General features: G+C 44.3%; 1 protein-coding gene across 9 annotated transcripts in view; it reads right to left on the bottom strand.

The window, feature by feature from the left end:
* Positions 1-21,862, bottom strand: part of COPS7B (COP9 signalosome subunit 7B) — a 28,057-nt gene that overhangs the window by 2,087 nt on the left and 4,108 nt on the right. Inside the window, exons 1-9 of one of the 9 annotated variants that reach the window (XR_010122901.1) lie at positions 20,865-21,014; positions 18,668-18,845; positions 15,922-15,997; positions 13,357-13,445; positions 10,383-10,585; positions 7,726-7,831; positions 6,435-6,541; positions 5,653-5,771; positions 5,477-5,539 (exon numbers count right to left, since the gene is read on the bottom strand). Coding sequence is in view for 7 of the 9 variants with exons in the window: in XM_054477495.2 (XP_054333470.1) it covers positions 6,500-6,541; positions 7,726-7,831; positions 10,383-10,585; positions 13,357-13,445; positions 15,922-15,997; positions 18,668-18,829 (678 nt within the window). In the remaining 2 variants the exon portion in view is untranslated. Of the gene's footprint in view, positions 1-5,476; positions 5,540-5,652; positions 5,772-6,186; positions 6,542-7,725; positions 7,832-10,382; positions 10,586-13,356; positions 13,446-15,921; positions 15,998-18,667; positions 18,846-20,864; positions 21,097-21,862 lie in introns of those variants that run through there. The other 8 variants (XR_010122902.1, XM_054477495.2, XM_054477493.2 and 5 more) reach the window with 8 other exon arrangements.

Raw genomic sequence — 21,862 nt, 5'->3', positions numbered from 1 at the left:
AGAGGATGGTGGTGGTAGGGAAGAACTGTGCAGTGAAATAAGTAATAGCTTTTTTAGTCTTTTTTTTTTTAGAGACAGAGTCTTACTCTGTTGTACAGGATGGAGTATAGTGGCACAATCACAGCTCACTGCAGCCTCAACTGCCCAGGTTTAAGTGATCCTCCCACCTCAGCCTCCTGAGCAGCTTGGACCACAGGCGCTTGCCACCATGCCTGGCTAATTTTTAAAAACTTAGTTGTAGAGACAAGGTTTCACCACGTTGTCCAGGCTGTTTTCAAACTCCCAGGGTTAACTGACCCTCCTACCTTGGCCTCCCAAAGTGCTGGGATTACAGGCATGAGCCACCACACCCAGCCAGTTTTCTACATAGTGAAAAGTTGTCAGGGTCAAAAGTTCTGAACAGTCAGAATATTATGAGCTTGAGAGTAAGAGACAGTCCAAATGCAAAGACAAAACAATGCTATGAGGGTGAGACAAAAATTGGGTTCCTGGAGGAGAGCCATCATCTGCAGAATCCATCTTAACTAGATCATAAATTGTTTTTTGTTGTCACTATTTTGAGACACGGGGAAAAGCCATGCCCTAAACTTCTGTAACCTCAATCAACACTGTAGCCTTTCTGAAGAGAGCGTGACAGAGGACTGTGGGCTGGAACAGTCATTACAGAGGGCAGGCTGGGCATGGTGGCTCACACCTATACTTCTAGCACTTTGGGAGGCTGAGCAAAGAGGACTGCTCAAGAGCAGGTGTTCAAGACCAGCCTGGGCAACATAGTGGGACCCTGTCTTTCTAAAAAAAAAAAAAAAAAAAAAAATTAGCCAGGTATGGTGGCATGCACCTGTAGTCCCAGCTACTCAAGTGGCTGAGGCAGGAGGATCGCTTAAGCCCAAGAGGTAGAGGCTACAGTGAGCCATGTCTGCACCACTGTACTCCAGCCTAGGTGACATTCAAGTAAGACCTTATCTCAACACAACAACAAAAGGAAATAAGAGAAAAAAAACAATTAGCCTGGTGTGGTGGCACATGCCTATAGTCCTAGCTATTCAGGAGGCGGAGGCAGGAGGATCACTTACGTCCAGGAGTTTGAGGCTGCAGTGAGCTATGATTATACCACTGACTCCAGCCTGGGTGACACAGCAAGACCCAGTGCCTGGAAATATACAAATATATATATATATAAAATAAAAATATATACTCTCTCTATATATATATATATTTATATATATATAAAAAATAAACAGGGAGGGGAGTCAACTCTGGGTTTATCCAGTGTCCTGCCAGACAACAAAACACAATCTGGGAACCCAGAACCCTGAGGCATCGCGCCCTCCCAGCAGCTCACTGCCACTTTGGTGTATCTCATTCAGTGAGTCACCTGGCAAGGTGGTGAGTGAATGATCTGGAGCAAGTCAATGGCTTATCACTCTTTCTCTGATAAAAGAAATATTATTTGTTTTACTTTAAGACTTTTTTTAAAAAATAGCAATGGGATCTTGCTATGTTGCCTAGGCTGGCCTCAAACTTCTGGCATGAACCAATTTGCCTGCCTCAGCCTCCTAAGTAGCTGGGACTACAGACACATACTATCATGCCCAGCTAAGCCATATTTTGATGACATTGGAGGAAAAATTAAGAAATTTGACTTCTCAGGGAACACTGCTTTATCAAATAACATTCTAAGGCTTCTCCAATTTGATATATTTTCTAAATATCCAGAAGAAAATGAACTAAAATCATAATAAGAGGTAACAGCATGACTTTATTTATTTGCATGTCAGTTACCTCTAACTTCCAAAGAAGATCCTGCAATTTAACATTACCTGAGGAAATGTGTTTTAAGGTTTCCCCAAAAGCTGACAAAATTTTAATCAAGTAAGACATTAGAAAACTAACAAGTTTTTGTTTCAAGGACTGTATTTCCAAAATGGGGTATCTTTCCAAGCAAATAATTACCTTTCCCATTTGGCAAAATAGCTTTCTTAAAAATTAAAAAAACAAAACCAAAAAAAATTCCTAATTTCATCTTGTCTGATAAACACCACTTAGCCTTATTTCCTCAAGTTATTTGTGTAATAATTTTTACTAAACAAGCAGCTTAGGCCGGGCACAGTGGCTCACGCCTGTAATCCCAGCACTTTGGGAGGCCGAGGCAGGCGGATCACAAGGTCAGGAGATCGAGACCATCCTGGCTAACACGGTGAAACCCCGTCTCTACTAAAAATATAAAAAATTAGCCAGGCGAGGTGGCGGGCACCTGTAGTCCCAGCTACTCGGGAGGCTGAGGCAGGAGAATGGCGTGAACCCGGGAGGCAGAGCTTGCAGTGAGCCAAGATCGTGCCACTGCTCTCCAGCCTGGGCTACAGATCCAGACTCCGTCTCAAAAAAAAAAAAAAAAATCAGCTTATACTACAAATAGTTTTCTACATTATTTAACATGTCTTAGATTTACTGACAGTCTCATAACCCCTGCATGAGTAAGGAAAAGGCATTAATCAATCCCCAAATAATGGTTATATTTTCAATCCGCTTCACCTGTGTTTTTGTAGCATAAAGTCATTATCAGCCTATCAGAAAGTGACAACCGGCATTTATTTCTCTCTTTGGAGTGGCCCAAGGTGATTTGGGCCGGCTTTGGACTCAGAGTATCTATGGCTGGGCTGAGTGATGAGTCCCTGACCTGCCAGCCAAGGAGCAAACTCTGCCTGTGGCACATTCACCAATGGCTACGCTCCGCTGCCAGCCTCTCAGCAACTGACCAGTTCAACTGACTCCCAAGGCTTTGCTGTTTTACTCTTTTTCTTTTCAAAGCTCAACACTTCCAGCGCTTCTCCTTCACAAAGCCACGAACTCATGGTTCTCACTCTGGTCCTGAGGGAGCCCGCGCATCATCCTTCTGCAGTCACAGAAGGGCTTGCCCTCTGCTTCATTTCTGTACTGCCACTCCCTACCATAACGCTGCAGTCACAGAAGGGCTTGCCCTCTGCTTCATTTCTGTACTGCCACTCCCTACCATAACGCAGCCCCACTCTCATGGTGACTCCCTTCTATTTAAAAGCCTTTGAGATTCAAGATCCTGTCAACAGTTTTTGAGCAAATAAGTAGACAGAAGCATGAACACTTTCCCCTGTTATTCAGATGCCTATTTACTTCCTCAAGCAATTTTCTCCTGTAGAAACTGCTCTCATTCAGCTTTTTTAGGGGCTCAGTAACCCTGACATGCAATAAAAAGAAATAAGACATGGCCCAGGGAAAAACTTGGTTTCTTCTCTAGTTCTGAAATACCAAGATCAGGTACCTTCCTTCCCACTCCTCAACACATGCCCTGCACTCAAGCCACCTCAGCCACACTCGTCCCCCACACCACACTTGGAAGCAGTCATTCCCCCTATGCCCTTCTGTTGTTTATGCACCCTGGGGGGGTACCGCTCCTCCCCAGGTTGCCCCTCTGATCCTGCCTGGAGAGTTGAGCACCTGGTCCATACAAACTGCCCTGACTGCTGCAGCCCACACTGATCTGCCACCCTTCAATCTGTACTTGCCTGGCAGTGCCTCTCACTCTTCGATGGCCTCCCACACCACTGCATCTCCTTTCAGATGCACACATCTCACTCCTCCAATAAGACTGCTGACAAATCTAAGTCCTCTACAGTCGTTACCACTTTGAGGCAAAATGTAAACATCCTGCAGAGGAAAAGAGGGCTTCTTGGGCAAGTGTCTCTAAGCCTAGGAAATGAGCCTTTCATCCTCCACAAAGGCCCGGCCTGGGCTGGGGCAGGGCCATGGCCCTAACACTGGGATCCATTACAGGGACACTTTGCTCAAGTCAGCTTTACCACTGCATTTACAACACACAACTCACAAACGAGACTTCTGAAGCACTGACAGACTCTCCTAGTGGAAGGCGATCTTAAAAGTCAACTAGCTTCTTCCAGTAGCTGGGCAGTTGTAAGCATAGACAGCTCCTTCTAGGACTCCAAATTGGCCACCCAGGTAGGTCAACCGATTAAACTCATTCTGGTCTTGTAGACTTTCTTAAGAATTCCAATTCCTCTTCCACAGAGCCACCCTTCAACTGACAACAAATATCATCACCACAGACTTGCCTTTTTTTACCTAAATTTGGTAGAGTCCCTTATGAGTTTCTTCCTCCAGTGGCCTGGCTTACAGGCTCCTCAAAACATGAACCTCAGAAATTTTCAAGTAAGATTGCACTGCTAGCAAAAATGCAGCCTAGCTCCATCAGAGACCTTAAATATTTAGGCAAAAGGAGAAAGAGCTTTCTGGGGCAAGAAACCTTCCTTCAGTTGAGGGGCAAAGCAAAGGCAGACGAGAGGAAACGCAGTGCACAACTGGAAAAGTGCTACAAAGAAAAAGAGAACTGGGTGATGGAGACAGTCCCTCTCCAAGAGGTACCAGGAAGCATACTTTTGGTGCATTGTATAAACCTCAAGATTGTCACTAACTCCTAGGGGATTTTCTACATAATGGAAAACAGAGCTTACTTTGTCCAGTTACACTTTACGACCTCCATGACTGGAACATAGCCTACTTTGTAAATGTAGCAATAGTTATAAATTAACATTCCACCTAACATCAGACATAGGCACATGCAAATATAAAGAAAAATGAGGCCGGGTGCGGTGGCTCAGGACTGTAATCTCAGCACTTTGGGAGGCCGAGGCAGGCGGATCACTTGAGGTCAGAAGGTCAAGAACAACCTGGCCAACATTGCGAAACCCTGTCTCTACTGAAAATACAAAAATTAGCTGGGCGTGGTGGCAGGCGCCTGTAATCCCAGCTACTCAGGAGGCTAAAGCACGAGAATTGCTTGAACCCAGGAGGCGGAGGTTGCAGTAGTGAGCCACTGCACTCCAGCCTAGACAACAGAGTGAAATTCCAACTCAAAAAGAAAAAAAGAAAAGCTCACGCCTGTAATCCCAACAAAGAGGGAGCCAGAGGTGGGAGGATAGCTTGAGGTTAGGCGCTCAAGACTAGCCTGAATAATACAGCAAAACCCAGTTCTCCCTAAAAAAAAAAAAAAAAAAAAGAAAGAAAGAAAAAAAAATCAGCCAGGTGTGGTAGCATACACCTGTAGTCCTAGCAACTTGGGAGGCTGAGGTGGAAAAGACTGCTTGAGCCCAGGAGGTTGAGGATGCAGCAAGCTGTGTTTGCACCACTGCACTCCATGCACTCCAGCCTGAGTGACAGAGTGAGACTCTGTCTCAAAAAGAAAATACTTTCCAAAATCAAATTTAAATGTGAAAGTGCTTTGTAATGCTCTAAGTATTACCTCCCCACCACAGTGCTTCCTCAGAAATAATGAAACAGCTCATAATGGTCTCCCAGGTATGCTGGAATTAGGAACTAATATGGGTTATTTCCACAAAAGCCTAAATGGAGAGAATATTCTTCGGCAATCTGTGATAGGGCTGACTTCATTAAGAAGGAGGGCTCTTAAAGCTACAACTCACCAGAAGAAAGCTGTTGTTATAAGATTCAGGAGGGGGACATCATGTTTTTCCCTCTGAAAACAAGCAATCTAATTTAAGGACAAATAAAGAAAAGATCACCAATCAGTTGACAAAATTGGCTTTTAAAAGTTAGGCCAAGGGTAACAGAGGCATAAATACAAACAGAATACGACAGAATCACCCTGATTCTTTGTAGATTTCTTTTCCTTTCAAGTCAGTAGCTATTTGGTGAGTATCTTCTGTGTCCCTCAAGTAGGTGGCAAGCAGCCTTCAACACTTAGCAGCCAGATCATGCATTTGCTAAATGGAAAAAATGACAAGGCCCTAAGCTTTGGCCATGCTCAGGGAACAGACTATATTGGTCTGGTTCAGATTTTCTAAAAGATTATTACGTCGATAGATTGTTTTAATTGGTGGTGGAGGTGACCTTGGCCTTTTCCTCAGATTTCTTTTTCTCAAACTTAAATCCTTACCGCCACCTGCTGGCAGCACCAGGCTCTGCTAGTGCACACACCCACCCTCTGTTTAAATAACGAAAATTTAGAGTCTACACTGTTGTGTAACTACACGGTGTGCCTCAAACTTTAGCCAAGAGTCTACAATAGCTCTGTGCACACCCGCCTTTCTTTTGTCTGATGCTATTTATCATGAAAATAAACTTGAACAGTTCAAAATTCTAAAACAAGTATCATTCATCTTTGTTAATGACCTTGATACCAAAGATCAGGTAGAGTGGTTAGCCTCCCAACCTCATTTTGTACAGAGTTTGATTTATAGAGAAGAATAAACAGAAAGGAGAAAGTGGTTAGCCCTTCCTACTTTGTTCAGACCTCAATCCCAAGTCAGAGAAAAGGCTACCATCATCAAGAGGGTGGTTGCACAGCTTATTAGAAAAGCAGCAGGCTTATTTTCCTAATTGTCTTTGCTTTGGACTAATGTTAAATATAGTTCATACTTCCTTACCCAGGGTGGTCTCGAACTCCTGGACTCAAGCAATACTTCCTCCTTGGTCTCTCAAAGTGTTGGGATTACAGGTGTGAACCACTGCACCCAGCTTCATACTTCCTTGGCTAGTAGAATTAAACATGGTCTATGAATTGAACATCCACAGAGTATATGTATATAGGGTGGTATGTGTGTGTATTCAAAAAAATTAGCTCAAGTTCATGAAAAGCAGAGTTCAGCAGTCCACTGACACACTTTTATGGTGTGCCAGAAATATTCAGTTCAATATTTGAGTACCTACTATGGGTTAGGCATGAGACAAGAAGCTCATCTTATAAATAGGATACAGGTTTTATTTTCAAAGAGTGCATATAACAGTATAGAGAATCACTCCAAATTTCACAAATCCCCCTTTGAAAGGCACCATCTACTCATCTCTTATGCTTCTTAGCTGGAATTATGGGTCCCACTCTGCCACACTCTTAGACACCTGATTTTCAAAATTCATTAAGCATCATTAATACTTCAAACCCCATCCACACTAGAAAAGAACTTCCAATGCTAAAGAAAATCAGTGCTTCTGATCTTCAGGGCTCCAAATAAATTCTGAAGTGAGGTCACTTCATGTGTCAGGTTACGGGTACACAAATGCTCATAACGCAAAGGCTGGGGCCTACATCTGTCCAAGAAGCTACAAGTTTCTTCAACAACCAGGTGTCACTAAAACCACACTTACATCCTCTTAACTTCACTTGCAGCTCATCTGCCAAATTTTATCCCTTTCTTCTTTCCGTATGAAACGTCATGCATTTTACACATATATAATATATATGTACAGTTCACAGAAAAACAATAAAATGAAACTATGTGCCCACCACAACTTAAGAAGCAGAACATTCCCAGGGCCTTAAAGCCCCACATGCCCCTGCCCAGCTGTACCCCTCCCTCCACTCCACCTGGTAACTTACCACCATCCTTCTATCCATTTTTAAGATCCATCCCCAAACTCATTTTCTTTTGCTCTACAGCTGCCAAGTACATGTATGCTGAAACTACAACATTCTCTGTTCTCCAAGCCTGATCAATCACCCTATGCTGACCAGGAATCAGAAAAAAGAGAGAGAACACCCTGACACGAGCAGGAGCCGTGTCACACTCATCCCTGTACCCCAGCACCTAGCCCAGGCCCACTTGTTGGTGACTGCTTGTTTCATCTACACCAAGATTCGCAAAACAAAAACACAAATGCTGCAAATGAATAAACAGGTATGCCCTGGAGAGAGAAACAAACGTTCCTTTCCTTCCTTACCTCTGCTTCTACCTGCTGTTGAGTTCGGTTGTGGTTCTCTTTGTACTGGTTGGCTCTCAGAACTTGCTGCTCGATGCCCAGCAGAACTGCTTCACAGCCATCACACCTACAATGGAGAAAACCAGCCCTGAGCTGCAGAATGGCCTGGGAAGTCTCTTCCAGGCTCCGAAATATTCTTCCCCAATAGCTCTCCCCAGTATCTTACAGGGACCTCCTTTAAAACTTCCTCTGCCACATCTCTTGCCCGTTCATTCCTTCCCAAAGACAAACACTTCTAAATACATAATGCAGGACATTAGGAGACAAATATGGTAGTCTGGGGCTAGTTTCTTAGAATACAGCTTTGATTTTCAACTTTGTATCTCATGGAAGATGGTTTTGTAGCACATACGATTAAGGAAGGTAGGACAGGCTGGGTGCAGTGGCTCCCATCTGTAATCCCAGCTCTTTGGGAGGCCGAGGTGGGTGAATCACCAGGTCAGGAGTTCGAGACCAGCCTGGCCAACACAGTGAAACCCCATCTCTACTAAAAATACAAAAATTAGCCGGGTGTGGCGGCAGGTGCCTGTAATCCCAGCTACTTGGGAGGCTGAGGCGGGAGAATCGCTTGAACCCGGGAGGCGGAGGTTGCAGTGAGCTGAGACCAGGCAATTGCACTCCAGCCTGGGTGACAGAGTAAAACTCCGCCTCAAAAAAAAAAAAAAAAAGAAGGTAGAATAGATTTTGTAGATGTCACTGAGTAATCTTTTTCTCAACAGAAAAAAAAGATGTTCTAGGCCAGGCACAGTGGCTCATGCCTGTAATCCCAGCACTTTGGGAGGCCAGGGAAGGTGGATCACTTGAGACCAGAAGTTCAAGACCAGCCTGACCAACATGGAGAAACCCCGTCTCTACTAAAAATACAAAATTAGCCGGGCATGGTGGCACATGCCTGTAATCCCAGTTACTAGGGAGGCTGAGGCAGGAGAATCGCTTGAACCTGGGAGGTGGAGGTTGTGGTGAGCTGAGATCGCGCTATTGCACTCCAGCCTGGGCAACAAGAGCAAAACTCTGTCTCAAAAAAAAAAAAAAAAAAAAAAGATTTTCTAAAAGCATCCTATTTTGAAGATTCTTCCTTTTCTCAGAAGTTTAAGTTACTTCCTAATTGCCATACCCCTCCTCCTATTTTATTTTCCCCACTATTAATTTTTTAAAAAACAAAAAAGTTGAAAGACTACAATGAATATCCCCATACCCTTAAGATCCAACAGTGTGAGCATTTTGCTATATATGTGGTATCCCTCAGCCTATCAATTTTGTTTCAATCTACCTCCAACGCCTAAACATGAGTTGTAAGAGTCTCTACTAGTAAACATCCCGTGGTAACCAGTTAAGTCTGGCATCTCTGTGTCAAACATATTGGGGGCTTAAAAACAGGAAACCAGACTATGGACATAAAAAGCTGTGTCAGCCATCTCAAAAACAGAGTAGGACAGCCAACTTTGGCAGGTTCAGAAACTAGATTTTGTGTGCCAGACCATTTTTGTGTTGGGGTATTTCTAAGCTTATTTCTTATTTATTCTAAGTTTTGTAACCTATTGAAAACTTCCGCTTGTGTCAGATGTTGTATAGAAAAGGTATTTGGGGCTACACTTGGGACAGAACTTGGGGTAAGGTGTGAGCAACACATGTCCTGGGGTGTAAGAGTAGCTGAAGTGAGGGAAACTCAGGGGACATCAGGCCCCAAGGAGTCAAAGTGGCACTGCTCCTCTCTGGATATGCTTCTCTCGGGGATGAGCAGAGATTCTCTCTCTCTCCCGAACCTGTGCACAAAGCTCACCGGCTCTGCTTCATGGCTTCCAACATGCCACGTGCCTGCCTGGGAACACACTCTCCTCACCTCCAGGTATACTCTAACCCTGGCCTTCCTTCAAAACTGAGCTAAAACTTCTCCAATCAGTCCATCTGGTTTTATAAGCCCCAAATAATTTAAATCACTCCACAGTGAATCCCCGTAGAATGTGTGACAGCTCTTGCAAATATCAAATTCCATTAAAACAGAGAAAACACAAATATCCCAATGCTTTTTATATACCAGAATATAGTTATCAAATATTCCTTGTATGAGTCTGTATTCCAAGTTAAAATGACCCACTCCTTGTCTTCCATGTCCCTCATGGTGTTTTACAAACATTAGCCCAATATGTTACTGATTTTGAACATAAGTTCTTTTATCCAAAGAATCTTATAAACATGTTAACTTCAACAGGGATAGAAAAAATAATAAAAACAAACAAAGAATCTTACAAACACTAGCCTTCCTGAGTTTGGTCAAACTTTGAGTGTGAGTTTGGAAAGGGCAGGACTAGCCTCACACAGCTAGGACACATAGGCTCCACCTGCTAACCCTGGGCATTTTATAGCCCACTTTTAAATAGCTCCCAGTTGCATTTAAGGCAAGAACTATTTTACAACCAAGGCACCAGGAGGCCTGAAATGACTCCTGTTATCACACAGCTGTGATCACAAATGTAACCCCACTCTCTGGCTCACTAAGCCCCAGCTCCCAGGTAGCTACAGGCCCACCCCAAACCCTCAGCTGACACCAGGAAATCACATTTTTGCAAGGAGAGGCACAAAAGACATGCTAGATATCCCCCTCCTCCCTTTAGCCTCACCATTCATGCAGGGTCTTGACAATATTATTGATATCCTTCTTTCGGATGTCACGGCCAATGCAGAAATCCACTTCCAGCAGCTGGTTTCGCTGGTCCAGCTTGCCCTGGATGATGTCAGTGTAGACAGCCTCAATGATGAGGTCTTCTAGTTCCCGGAGATTCCGCATCTCCAGATCTTTCAGCAACACGGAGTAGGGGATACACTGTAGGTAAGGCCATGTGATCATTATAAAAACCATCTGGCAAGCATTAGCGAAAATGCAGGTATTACTCCCATAGCCAACAGCTGCCTCTAGGCTCGGGAAACGCAGGCTAGTGGTAATTATTAATAGCTAGGGCAACAAGAGGTGGATAAATGAACCATGAGACCTAGAAGACCCAGCAACATCTAAGAAAGCAACCTCCTGGTTCTCTGCCTCCTTGGCTTCACCCAGCCTTCAGATTTCACATGCTGCAGCACACTTGTTCAGATTTCACATGCTGCAGCACACTTGTTCAGATTTCACATGCTGCAGCACACTTGTTCAGATTTCACATGCTGCAGCACACTTGTTCAGATTTCACATGCTGCAGCACACTTGTAGAGATCCTAAAAACTTGGACCAGTGGAGACAAAGGGAACTACTGAGTATATGCCACTCTTCCACCTTCTGGAAGCTTTCAGACTTTGCTAGATCACCATAAATCTCCAACAGATCCCAGGCACTGGAAAGAACTGGCTACTTGCCCAGCAGAGTGCAAAAACAAACAAAAAAAAACTTGCAGGCCAGCACATCTACCTATACATGGCCAATGGGTACTGCCAGCTCAGATGTCATCCTGAAGTTTGTATCTGTTTTCTCAGACACTTACAACCAATATGAATTCCCCAACAATAGTTCTTTATTGGGCTGTACCAACATTCTGCATGACTCCAAAACTCCAGTTTTCTGCAAATCCTCTGCCACATCACTACTAGTTTGGAAATTAACACAGTGATCAAATCTGTAGAAACAGACACAAGGAAGATATACACAGAGAAAAGAGCAAATATACCTAGAAGGGTTTTCTATGGCTAAAGCATGATATCCATGGGCGGTGGGTGGACTTACAATGACAGGTTGCAGAAATGAGGAAAAGGGTCACTGCTACTTCTTTACTACACTTGAGAAGTCCAGAATCAGGACAAGAAAAAAGGTCAGGTCCTCATTTCCCAAAAAAATAGGCCTCCCACCTGAAATGCTAGGCTGAGAATCAGAAATGTGCCATTAGATCAGATAAAATGATTTCGGCAACTGAAATTGCAATCCAAGAACAAAACAGACCAAGTGCAGTGGCTCACACCTGTAATCCCAACACTTTGGGAGGCTGAGATGGGAGGATCACTTGAAGTCAGGGGTTTGAGACCAGCCTAGGCAACATGGTGAGACCCTTGTCTCAATTTTAAAAAATTTTTTTAAGTTAAAAAGGCCAGGCACGGTGGCTCATGCCTGTAATCCCAGTACTTTGGGAGGCCGAGGCAGGTGTATCACCTGAGGTCAGGAGTTTGAGACCAGCCTGGCCAATATGGAGAAACCCTGTCTCTACTAAAAATACAAAATTAGCCAGGCATGGTGGCAGGCACCTGTAATCCCAGCTACTCGGGAGACTGAGGCAGGAGAATTGCCTGAACCCAGGACGCAGGGGTTGCAGTGAGCCAAGATCACACCACTGCACTCCAGCCTGGGCAATAAGAGCAAAAATCTGGAAGAAAGAAAAGAAAAAGAAAAGAAGGAAGGAAAGAAAGGAAAGAAAGAAAGAAAGAAAAGTAATATTTTTCTCTGAAGCTCAATCAGGGAGGGGAAATGCTAAAACCAAATTTTTTTAAAGGCATAATCCGACAAAAACTTAGGCTGGGATCAGGCAGAGAGCCAAAACCAACTATAAATTAACTAAATCTGGACCTTCATTACTAATGGCTGTGAGCAGCTGGCTGCAAAGCTTCTTCTAAATCAACTGTGGGAGAGGACTTAGAGGTATAGTGGAGTGGTTGGTATCTTATACAAAGTTAGGGTCTAAAGTTAGCATATGAGGCAAAAATTCCAATTAGTGTAATAAACCTTGAAAATCCCAGAGAAAGGCAGTATATTTAAAATCTAGGCTGGGCGCGGTGGCTCACGCTTGTAATCCCAGCACTTTGAGAAGCTGAGGTGGGTGGATCACCTGAGGTCAGGAGTTCAAGACCAGCCTGGCCAACATGGTGAAACCCTGACTCTACTAAAAAATATAAAAATTATGGGCATGGTGGCAGGTGCCTGTAATTCCAGCTACTCGGGAGGCTGAGGCATGAGAATCACTTGAACCTGGGAGGTGGAGGCTGCAGTAAGCCCAGGTTGCGCCACTGCACTCCAGCGCAGGCAACAGAGCAACACTCTGTCTCAAAAAAAAAAAAAAAAATTAGCCAAGCGGGATAGTCCATGCCTGTAATCTCAGCTACTCGGGGCTGAGTACGGGAATCGCTCGAATCTGGGAGGCAGAGGTTGCAGTGAGCTGAGATCACACCACTGCATTCCAGCCTGGGCGACAGAGTGAGACTCCGTCTCAAAAAAAAAAAATCTAGCAAGTCCAACATAGCAAGTTTTTCCTCCAGCATGCGCATAGTTCACTGTGTACTGAGCGACAGATGAAGTTGTTAACTTGCCTTGAGATGCCTTGCTATTTGAAAAATGTATATCTTTAACAGCAGTCTCCCCTTAATATGGCAAAATGATCATGCCACATGCGGCACCACAGCATGCCAGGACTGAGACCTGCTGAGTCAGTCACTTCTGGGCATACTTTTCCTGTATGGAATGGGGAGTACTTTTCTACACCATTTTATCTTTTCCTCTGTCAAGCAAATTTTACGCATTGATGATGTGACTCTCCTATGTGCAGCTGGGACTTCCTTCATTGATGTCAATGAGACAGCTGACTTGGGGTGAGGAGGAAGACAAGAGAAGGCTCAGTACCATACCTTCATTCTTGATGCCAAGCTCACGATGGTAAGATGCTTCAGCTTGTTCTGCTGAGCTGTGCTCAGTTCTGGCAGGCTCTCCTTGTTGGCTGCTCAGTCCCACCCACCACAAAAATCAAGACACAAAATAAAATTAGGATTTCTTTTATGGAATAAGCTCACCAACTCCCCAAACCAAATCTACTACTGAATCACTATCATGACGTCGCACTTATTCATTTGGCAAATATTCCTGTCTTCTTTGGAAGACTATGTACTTCCAAAGAAGACTCAGTTTCTACAAACACAGAGTTTAGTCTCCTAAAAAGCAAACAAGCAAAATGATGTGGCAATTATCTTAATGGAGTACTATTTGTGACCCTTGTGATATCCAATTAAATTAAACATATCTTCATCGAACATCTGCTGTGTGCAATGCTCTGTCCTGAGAAGAATCAAGGATGAATAAGATGGGCTTTGCCAGGGCTGCTGCATGGCACAACTCCAGGGCCACCAACCACCTGGAGGTGTGCAACTTCATGGCCCTGGACTTATCCTCAGTCTTACTTCATGGCCCTGGACTTATCCTCAGTCTTACAATCAGATGTTTCAATAGCTACAAATCCAAGGCAGAACTACCAGACGAAAGGTACAAGCTACCAGAAGAGAGGAGGAGAGGGATGGGGAGGAGGTAGGGGTAAGAGAAAGAGATGAAAGGGGAGGGGGAGAGGGAAAGAGAGCAGTTTCATTTGGGAAGTACAGGAGATAAAAAGAAAGAATTCATGGAAGAGATGGAGTTTGAGTTGAGCCTTGAGAAAGAGGCAAAATTTCAATAATAACCATAAATGATAATAACAGCAAGGGCAGCAGCTGCAGCAGCTAACATAAATAGCAAGCTTTACGTCTTGTGGATTGCATAGATCCACACGTACATATACACATCCAGTTCATCTTCACAACAACCCCACAAGATTCCAAGTGTCCTCAATTCCTTAACCATAATTCTGGATTCCAAAAAACTAAATCCAAAATGATTTTTTTTTCTTAAGCATGGTGCTGAAATTCACCTGGTGGGAATTTCTGACCTGAACAGAGACAGGCTTTTTATCTCACTTGTTTCCACATTCCTCTAGGAATGTTACATAAAAAGGTATGCGCATCATATTACCTTTTCCAAGTCCCAAAAATTTTAAACTCTGAAACATCTAACTTCGAGGAGTACAGGGAAGGAATAATGGGCTTGTATTTTACTCCCACTTTACAGACGAGGAAACTGAGCTGCATAAGGTTACTTCATTTGTCAACAAACACACAACTAGTAGAAGTGGAGCCAGACTGGCTACAGGCATTCTGGTAACAGAGTCTGTGCAATGCTGCCTCTTTAGTAAGCGAGGACAGAAAAACAGAACACATTCCCTGGAACAAAGGGAAGGTCAGAAAAAAATGTGGTATACCAGGAAGTGGCAAACTGTCCAGTCTGACAGCAGCACAAAGTAGAAGTGACCAGGGAGAAAGAAGAAGTCAGGGATATCGCAGAGAAGGCCCTGAGTATCAGGCTACTGTCATACCATTAAAAAAGGTAGGAAAGCCAGAAAAAAATGGTTTGGGTAGAAGGTAAGTTAGTGTTTGGACATACAAATACCTCAATCTAATATTTAAGATTATAATTTAAAATGACCCAAATGCCCTACAACAGCAAATGAGCTAAGTAAATTATGAAATATTAAAAATATTACAAAGACTTAAAATATGGATAAATGTAAGCAGGAAGAAACAAGCAAGACATAAAATTGTATACATAGTTCTACCTATGTAATACAAAACACAAACATATGGGGCACAAAAAAAGTCCAGCATCCACATGTCTGAGCAACGTATGAGTGACATTTATTTATTTATTTGTTTGACAGAGTCTCGCTCTGTTGCCCAGGCTGGAGTACAGTGGTGCGATCTCAGCTTACTACAATCTCTTATCTCTCAGGTTCAAGCAATTCTGCTGCCTCAGCCTCCAGAGTGGCTGGGATTACAGGTGCCCACCACCACGCCCAGCTAATTTTTGTATTTTTAGTAGAGACAGGGTTTCACCATGTTGGCCAGGCTGGTGTAAAACTCCTCACCTCAAGTGATCTGCCTGCCTCAGCCTCCCAAAGTGCTGGGATTACAGGCATGAGCCACCGCGCCCAGCCTATGAGTGACTTTTAAAAAATCTGTTTTCCAAATTTTCTTCAATATACTGGTATTATTTTGATAATATTTAAAATGTTGAAATATTCTACAGGTGGGTATTCTGCACTTCACAGCACTCCAAGAGCCCTACAAACACCAGTCCTCAAGAATCTCATCTGGAAAACAAACAAGGGCTACATTTGTGGATGAGCACACACAGGCCCCATTTGACCCACAGAACATAAAAGGTGAGAAGGAACATTCCCTTTGTGAGGTCACCCACCAGGCACAGCAAAATGGGAGGCAGCCAGGTCAAGAAGTCTCCCCACTACCCCATGCTTTATATCTCAAACCTTGATGGTCTTCCAAACTGAGCAACACAATTAACACAAGTCTTTTGAAGGATCTTCACCAACTCACCTATGTAATCTGGGTATGTCCCATAGGCAAACAGGTTCAACAACTGCAAATAAGCAGCATTAGCTCCTTCCGCAAGCTGAGGAGGAAAAAAAAGTTCACCACAGACCAAACTGTCTACCAATCACTGTAGTGTTCAAACAGAGGATGGGTGAGCATGTGTCAAAGATGCCATGGCTATTTATTCTGTACTATTTGATTACTTGGCCCCTGGGGTCTCTACCAACTCTGATTCTTCGGGAAAAAATAAACAAGATTATTAAAGCCCCAAATTTAATTTCTCTCCCTCAGGAATGTTTTACTTTCTACACAGCATGCCCAACGAACTGCTTTTCTCTCACACACACATACAAAGCATTAAGCATTGGAAGGAGTTCAAATCTTCTCAAGATTCTGTTTGCATTAAAACAAAGATTGGAGCAGCCCTATCTACATACCAGCTTGTTAGGTATGGCATGAGCCACCACCAACCCAAAGTGAACAAAGCTCAGGGTTGGTTCCAAGTTTCAGGACTACACGTGGACTATGAACCCTGGGAGAGACCAGCACATCATAAGGTATGACAGAAAGCCAGGCTGGAACAGAAAACCAGGGTATCAGTCTGCCCCAAATCAAAATGTTCATTAAAATTACTTACTCTTCACTGATGCTGATGGCAAAAAGCCACGTGTAGAAGAAAAACGGAAGAGCCACTGTTCTGCCTGGAACTTCTCTGCTGTCAATTACGTAAACTGGTTGTTGTTGTTGTTGTTGTTGTTTTTTAATCACAAACATGCTCCTGTTACCCTTCCAACTTACCAAGCCCAGTAAACTAAACAGGAATAGCAAGTGGTAGTCTACAGACAGCAATAGCGATACTACTCAATTTTAGCCATTAAAAAAATAAAGCTTCCAAGAAATGCATCTATAATTTCAGATCACTGAAAGGCAACCAGCTTATTCTCAGCTCACACACGGAAAAACATAATGTATGGGGAGATAAAGGTGGTCTGCTAAGCACCCTATGGAGAACTCCAGCACCCTAATACCTCAGGCTACTTTCTCAGGTTCCCACAAACCTCCTGAAGTCCCTGAAATCAGAAGGGGAAGAAACCTGGTAAAGACCATCCAATCTAGCCCCCACTTTTCAGAAACATAATTAACAAAACTAGCCAGAAAAGAATATTTTCTCCAGAGCAGATACTCCAACACTTCTCCCACTGGCCTAAATCAATAAGGTCTTTCCGGCTTTACTTTCCCTCCATCTCCTCTTAGCCAATCTTCCACAGTTACAAAACAACTACTTGGCATATTCGTGCAGGCTGTTCATGAACCTGAAGGAACATATTACCCCTTGGTCATCTCTTGTGTTGAAAAACGAACTCAGTTTTCTGAAATTTTCTTCATAAAACTCATTTTCCACTTCTAGCAAATTAAATTTTTATTGAAAGCCTACTGTGTGTCAGCCTATGTATTCAGCTCTAAAGAAACAATGGTGAGCACTACAGACCTCCTCACAGAGTTTATAGTTTGGCAAGCAAGGCTGACATTAAATAAAAATTTACAATGAAAAAGTCAAAGTGGCTCTTCTCATCTCTGAACATCACAGGTAGAGGAGCCATAATTGGGCACCTGAAATGGCTGGGCTGTAGGGAACTGCTCCAGTTTCCCCATCAAGAGGAATAAGCGGACACACAGCACTGAATCCAATAAACTGAAGGCCGGCAACTCCTTTGGTTACAACTAACTGAATCACTGAAACTCCTGTTAAATTGACTGTGTGGAGCCAACAGCAAAGGTGTTGTGGTGGTCATGAAGGTGATAAACTGCCCAACAAAAGCAAACCACCTCCTACATGCAAATCGCCACCACCAAGAACTCTCAACAGCATCCAGCACATGCTCCACAAGAAGTACCACCACCCAGATCTATGCATGGCAGCCTTCCACAGGGCCAGCACCAGCCTGCACAGCCAGAAGCCTGTGAGGATGAAGAGGAAGGGGACCTGCCCCACCAATCCGCCAAAAGCTCCTGAGTACCACCCTCCACCCCACAAAATAAAGATGCTCACAGACTTTTCTCCATAAGTGAATAAATATAAATAAATAAAAATGTTCAAATTGGGAAGTAGAAGTTGAGAAGTATAGATTGCTTTACATCTCTTTGTTCCTTCTGCTCAATGGATCTTATCATTTTTGAGGCATAATGACCAAAACTGGATATCCAAGGTTTTAATAACAAGCACGCAAACAAGTAAAATGAACTATGTCCTGGCTTTTCATGTCATATCTAACACATCTAACACATTCAGCACAACACTGCCCTTTTCCTCAAGAACAATACACTCCTATTCATGTCCATCTTATGTTCAATAGCAGTATGTTTCTGCTGTGTGTCCCTGACCAATCTTCCTTATCAATATTGCACTGGAGGTTTCTGGTCCCTAAGAATGCATGAATCTACTCCTATTAAACATCAGCCCATGCTTACAGCACTACTTTTCTAATTTATCAGGATCAATTTGACTTTTTTACTATCTTTTAGATTACTATTAGCAACAATCTAATTTTACCCAAGGTAAGATAAAAATACTGGATAAAAGGAGCCAAGGACATTCTCTCAGTCTCTTCCTCTGCCCCACCAATTCCCATCCGTCTCACAATAGGGTACCTCACAGGTTCACAACACTTCAGCACTGAAATTCTTTGGAAACCTGGAGAATTACAGAGAGTCTTAGAACAAAGAGAAATTGTTTGCAAACCGTTCTTACCTCCTGCACGTTGGCCAGCTCCAGAAGTTCTCCAAAGACATACACTCCAGGAGCCTCTAAGACCTGGCTTATGAGAGCAGTGAGGGCTGAGCCACTGGTACCTTTGGCTAGTAAAATAAACTGCTCCAGGAGATTACTTGAGGGTTTCTGTTCCCCTGCCATTCTCTGGCCTTGAAATCTGTCCAAAAGAAAATTGTGTCAGTCATTCTTCCTTCTCCTTTGCAAAGTCTGTGCCTATTTAGTGCTGAATCAAACACCAGAATACTTTAATTTTATAGTGTTGATAAAGAAAAAACAGGACAAGCGCAGTGACTCATGCCTGTAATCCCAGCACTTTGGGAGGCTAAGGCAGGTGGATCACCTGAGGTGAGGAGTTCGAGACCAGCATGGGCAACATGGCGAAACCCCATCTCTACTAAAAATACAAAAATTAGCCAGGCTGGTGGCAGATACCTGCAGTCCCAGTTACTTGGGAGGCTGTAGCACGAGAATTGCTTGAACCCAGGAGGTGGAGGTTGCAGTGAGCCAAGATCGTGCCACTGCACTCCAGCCTGGGCAACAGAGCAAGACTGCCTTAAAAAAAAAAAAAAAAAAAAAAGTTCCTGAGTCCAGATGGATGCAATGACCACCTTATGAGATGGGTGGAGTTCAACCTGGAGTTAAAAGGATCTTGTCCTAAATTCTGGTGTTTGAAACACACTTTGTAAAAGTCATTTCACTTCCACCTGTCCCTCCTCCAAAGGCAACATCTTCTAAGTCCTTAAACCTGACCAGGACCTAAAGAAAAACACGTGAGTTTCTCAGCAGCTGTTTTATATCCACCTCGTTTATACATTCTGGTTAAGAAATGGAGGATACTGCCTATACACAGAGGCACCAGATGTAAGCAAAAGCAATCAGTTACAGCTCCCACTGTGTCATCAGAATCCAATCTACAGCCAGACAGATAGAAAACAAAAAACCAGACAAGAAAGATGTCTCATTTAATCAAGTCAGGTAAGCACAGGTAAAGGGAGACATCATTTTGAAAGAAAAGCAGCGATATATTCAAACTTAAGAACATGCATGCTGTGTAAGACCATGGGGGAAAATCCCTGTATTCGGCCTCCTCCTGATACGACATTTTAACCAAACGGGACTTCAGAATGTGTTAAAAAAAAAAAAAACCTCAAGAAAACGATAAAAAGATTTGGGAAAACAGTGAAAATATTGTATCAGCGCTCCGAAGACATTAAGTACAGGAGGGTCCCTCAATTGTGTAATCTAATTACACGCTGAGTGTACAGGAGTTCCAGGTAAGATTTCTCCTCCAAGAATGATACATATTAGAGCAGCATGACAAAATGAACGCAAGACGGTATAGTAGAGTGCAGCAAAGAACAATTTGAAGAACAGTTTGGTGCAAAAGGAACTAAGTTTTGTGTTGGCAGGCACACACAATAGTTGCCCTTTCACAGTATTAGAGAAACAAGTATGTCGCCTCACTTAGGGTTACCTAAGAAGGTCCGGCCAGACACAGGAAAAACAGTGAAGTGCTGGGGAACAACGGGTTTGAGGACGGAAGGGAAAGGGAAAAGAGAAGGGGAGAGGATACGAGGAAGAAGGGAAGGAGTAGGGAAGAAATGAGGGTCGGTGACGGTCAAGAGGGGATGAGCCAAAAGGCCCTTCCAAGAGGACTCGTGTGAAGACAGATGGGGATCTCTGCAAAGAGTCTGAATGTTAGGAGGTGGGGGTGGAGAGGGGGTAGGGAAATGGAGAGAAACTTCTGTCCCTTCAAAAGATCTCGGCTTAAGGAGCAAAGCCTGTGGGCGCAGAGAATGTAAAGAGACGGAGACAGTCGCTTTCTTCTGGAGTAGGAGGGCCAGAGGCTAGGCACAGAGCAGAGATAAATTCCCGTCAGGGGAGGGCGCTATTTGGATGGACTGGAGTGGGGCAAACGAGCAGCCTTTGGGGATGGGAGAGCGAAGGCAGCCACAGCCCTGAAGCTGAGGGTCGCAAGCTGCAGCAGACCTCACGGCGGGCGGTATGCTCCAAGCAGGGCCGCAGGCGTGGAGTGAGGAGCCGCGGGACGCGCTCCCCAAGGCGGGGGCGGGGCGGGCACGGCCGCGGGCTTCCTTGGCAGCGGGCTCTAAGCCGGATCATCTGGCCAAGCCTGGAGCGCCGGCCCCGCTCGGCCCACCCTCTTGCTAGCTCCTACCTGTCCACGCCACCTCTCGGTCCTCTTAGTCGCTGGCTCGGCCTCCCGGCGCCTGCCCGCAGGTTGTCAAGCGTCCATGATCACCCCGGCGTCCGGCGCTTTTCTGTCTCCGCCGACCCGTCGCCCGTGCAGCTCCCCCGGAAGCCTCCCACCGCTGCACTAGCGTTCCGCCCACACAAGGTTCCACCCGCCGCGTTTACAGCTTTCGACCTCCGGTGGGGAAGTGGGGGCGAGGGGGCGGGGAAGAGTCTGCAGCCCGGGAACCAGGCGGGGAGGGGGTGGCTAGGGGCCCAAGGAGAGGAATGCGGCCTAGACGGTACTGCAGCCCAGCCGTCGCCATCGCCATCCCGGGCCCCAAATCCTCTCCTTAGGCTGTGCTTTCTCTCTCAGGAGCTCCCCATGGCTACTGCGCTACCCCTGGGCACGGAGATACATTAAGCCTACTAAGTACCACTTATTGAGCCTTTTACCATGTGCCAGGTGCTGTACATGCATTATCTCGTTGAATTCTCATAGCTGTGGCTTGTATTATTGTTCCCATTTTTCAGGTGAGTTAACTAAGTCCAAAAGTCAGGAAGTGACAAAGCTTGCTATCTTTGTCAAACCCAGGCTATCTGAGGCCGAAGACGATGTTCTTGACCTCTATTCAGAAAATGTTTTAAAACAAGCAAGAGATGGGTTAAGCCAACAATGGTTCTATGACCAAAATGTCATTGATAGCGTTGCATCTGGTCCTTACCAACTCCCCTGGGAAGATGGCTAAGAAATGCCACATAATTGAACACTTAAGCTGATTCCTGTATGCACCACAGTCTTTCAGGTCTTGAAAATGAGAGAGAAAAACAGCCCTATTTCCCTATCGTGCGTTAGAATGCAGAAATGAGACAGGACAAATGCGAAGGAGCCTAGTATCAACCAATTCATTCATTTATTCAAAAACATTTCTTTAGCACCTATTATGTCCTGAAAAGTTATATGAAGATAAAACAAAGCTCTTA

This window comes from Pongo pygmaeus, chromosome 11, assembly GCF_028885625.2.
Source record: "Pongo pygmaeus isolate AG05252 chromosome 11, NHGRI_mPonPyg2-v2.0_pri, whole genome shotgun sequence".
Classification (NCBI taxonomy): domain Eukaryota; kingdom Metazoa; phylum Chordata; class Mammalia; order Primates; family Hominidae; genus Pongo; species Pongo pygmaeus.
The sequence above is the reverse complement of the archived record's forward strand: the minus strand, read 5'-3'. Positions and strand labels throughout refer to the sequence as shown.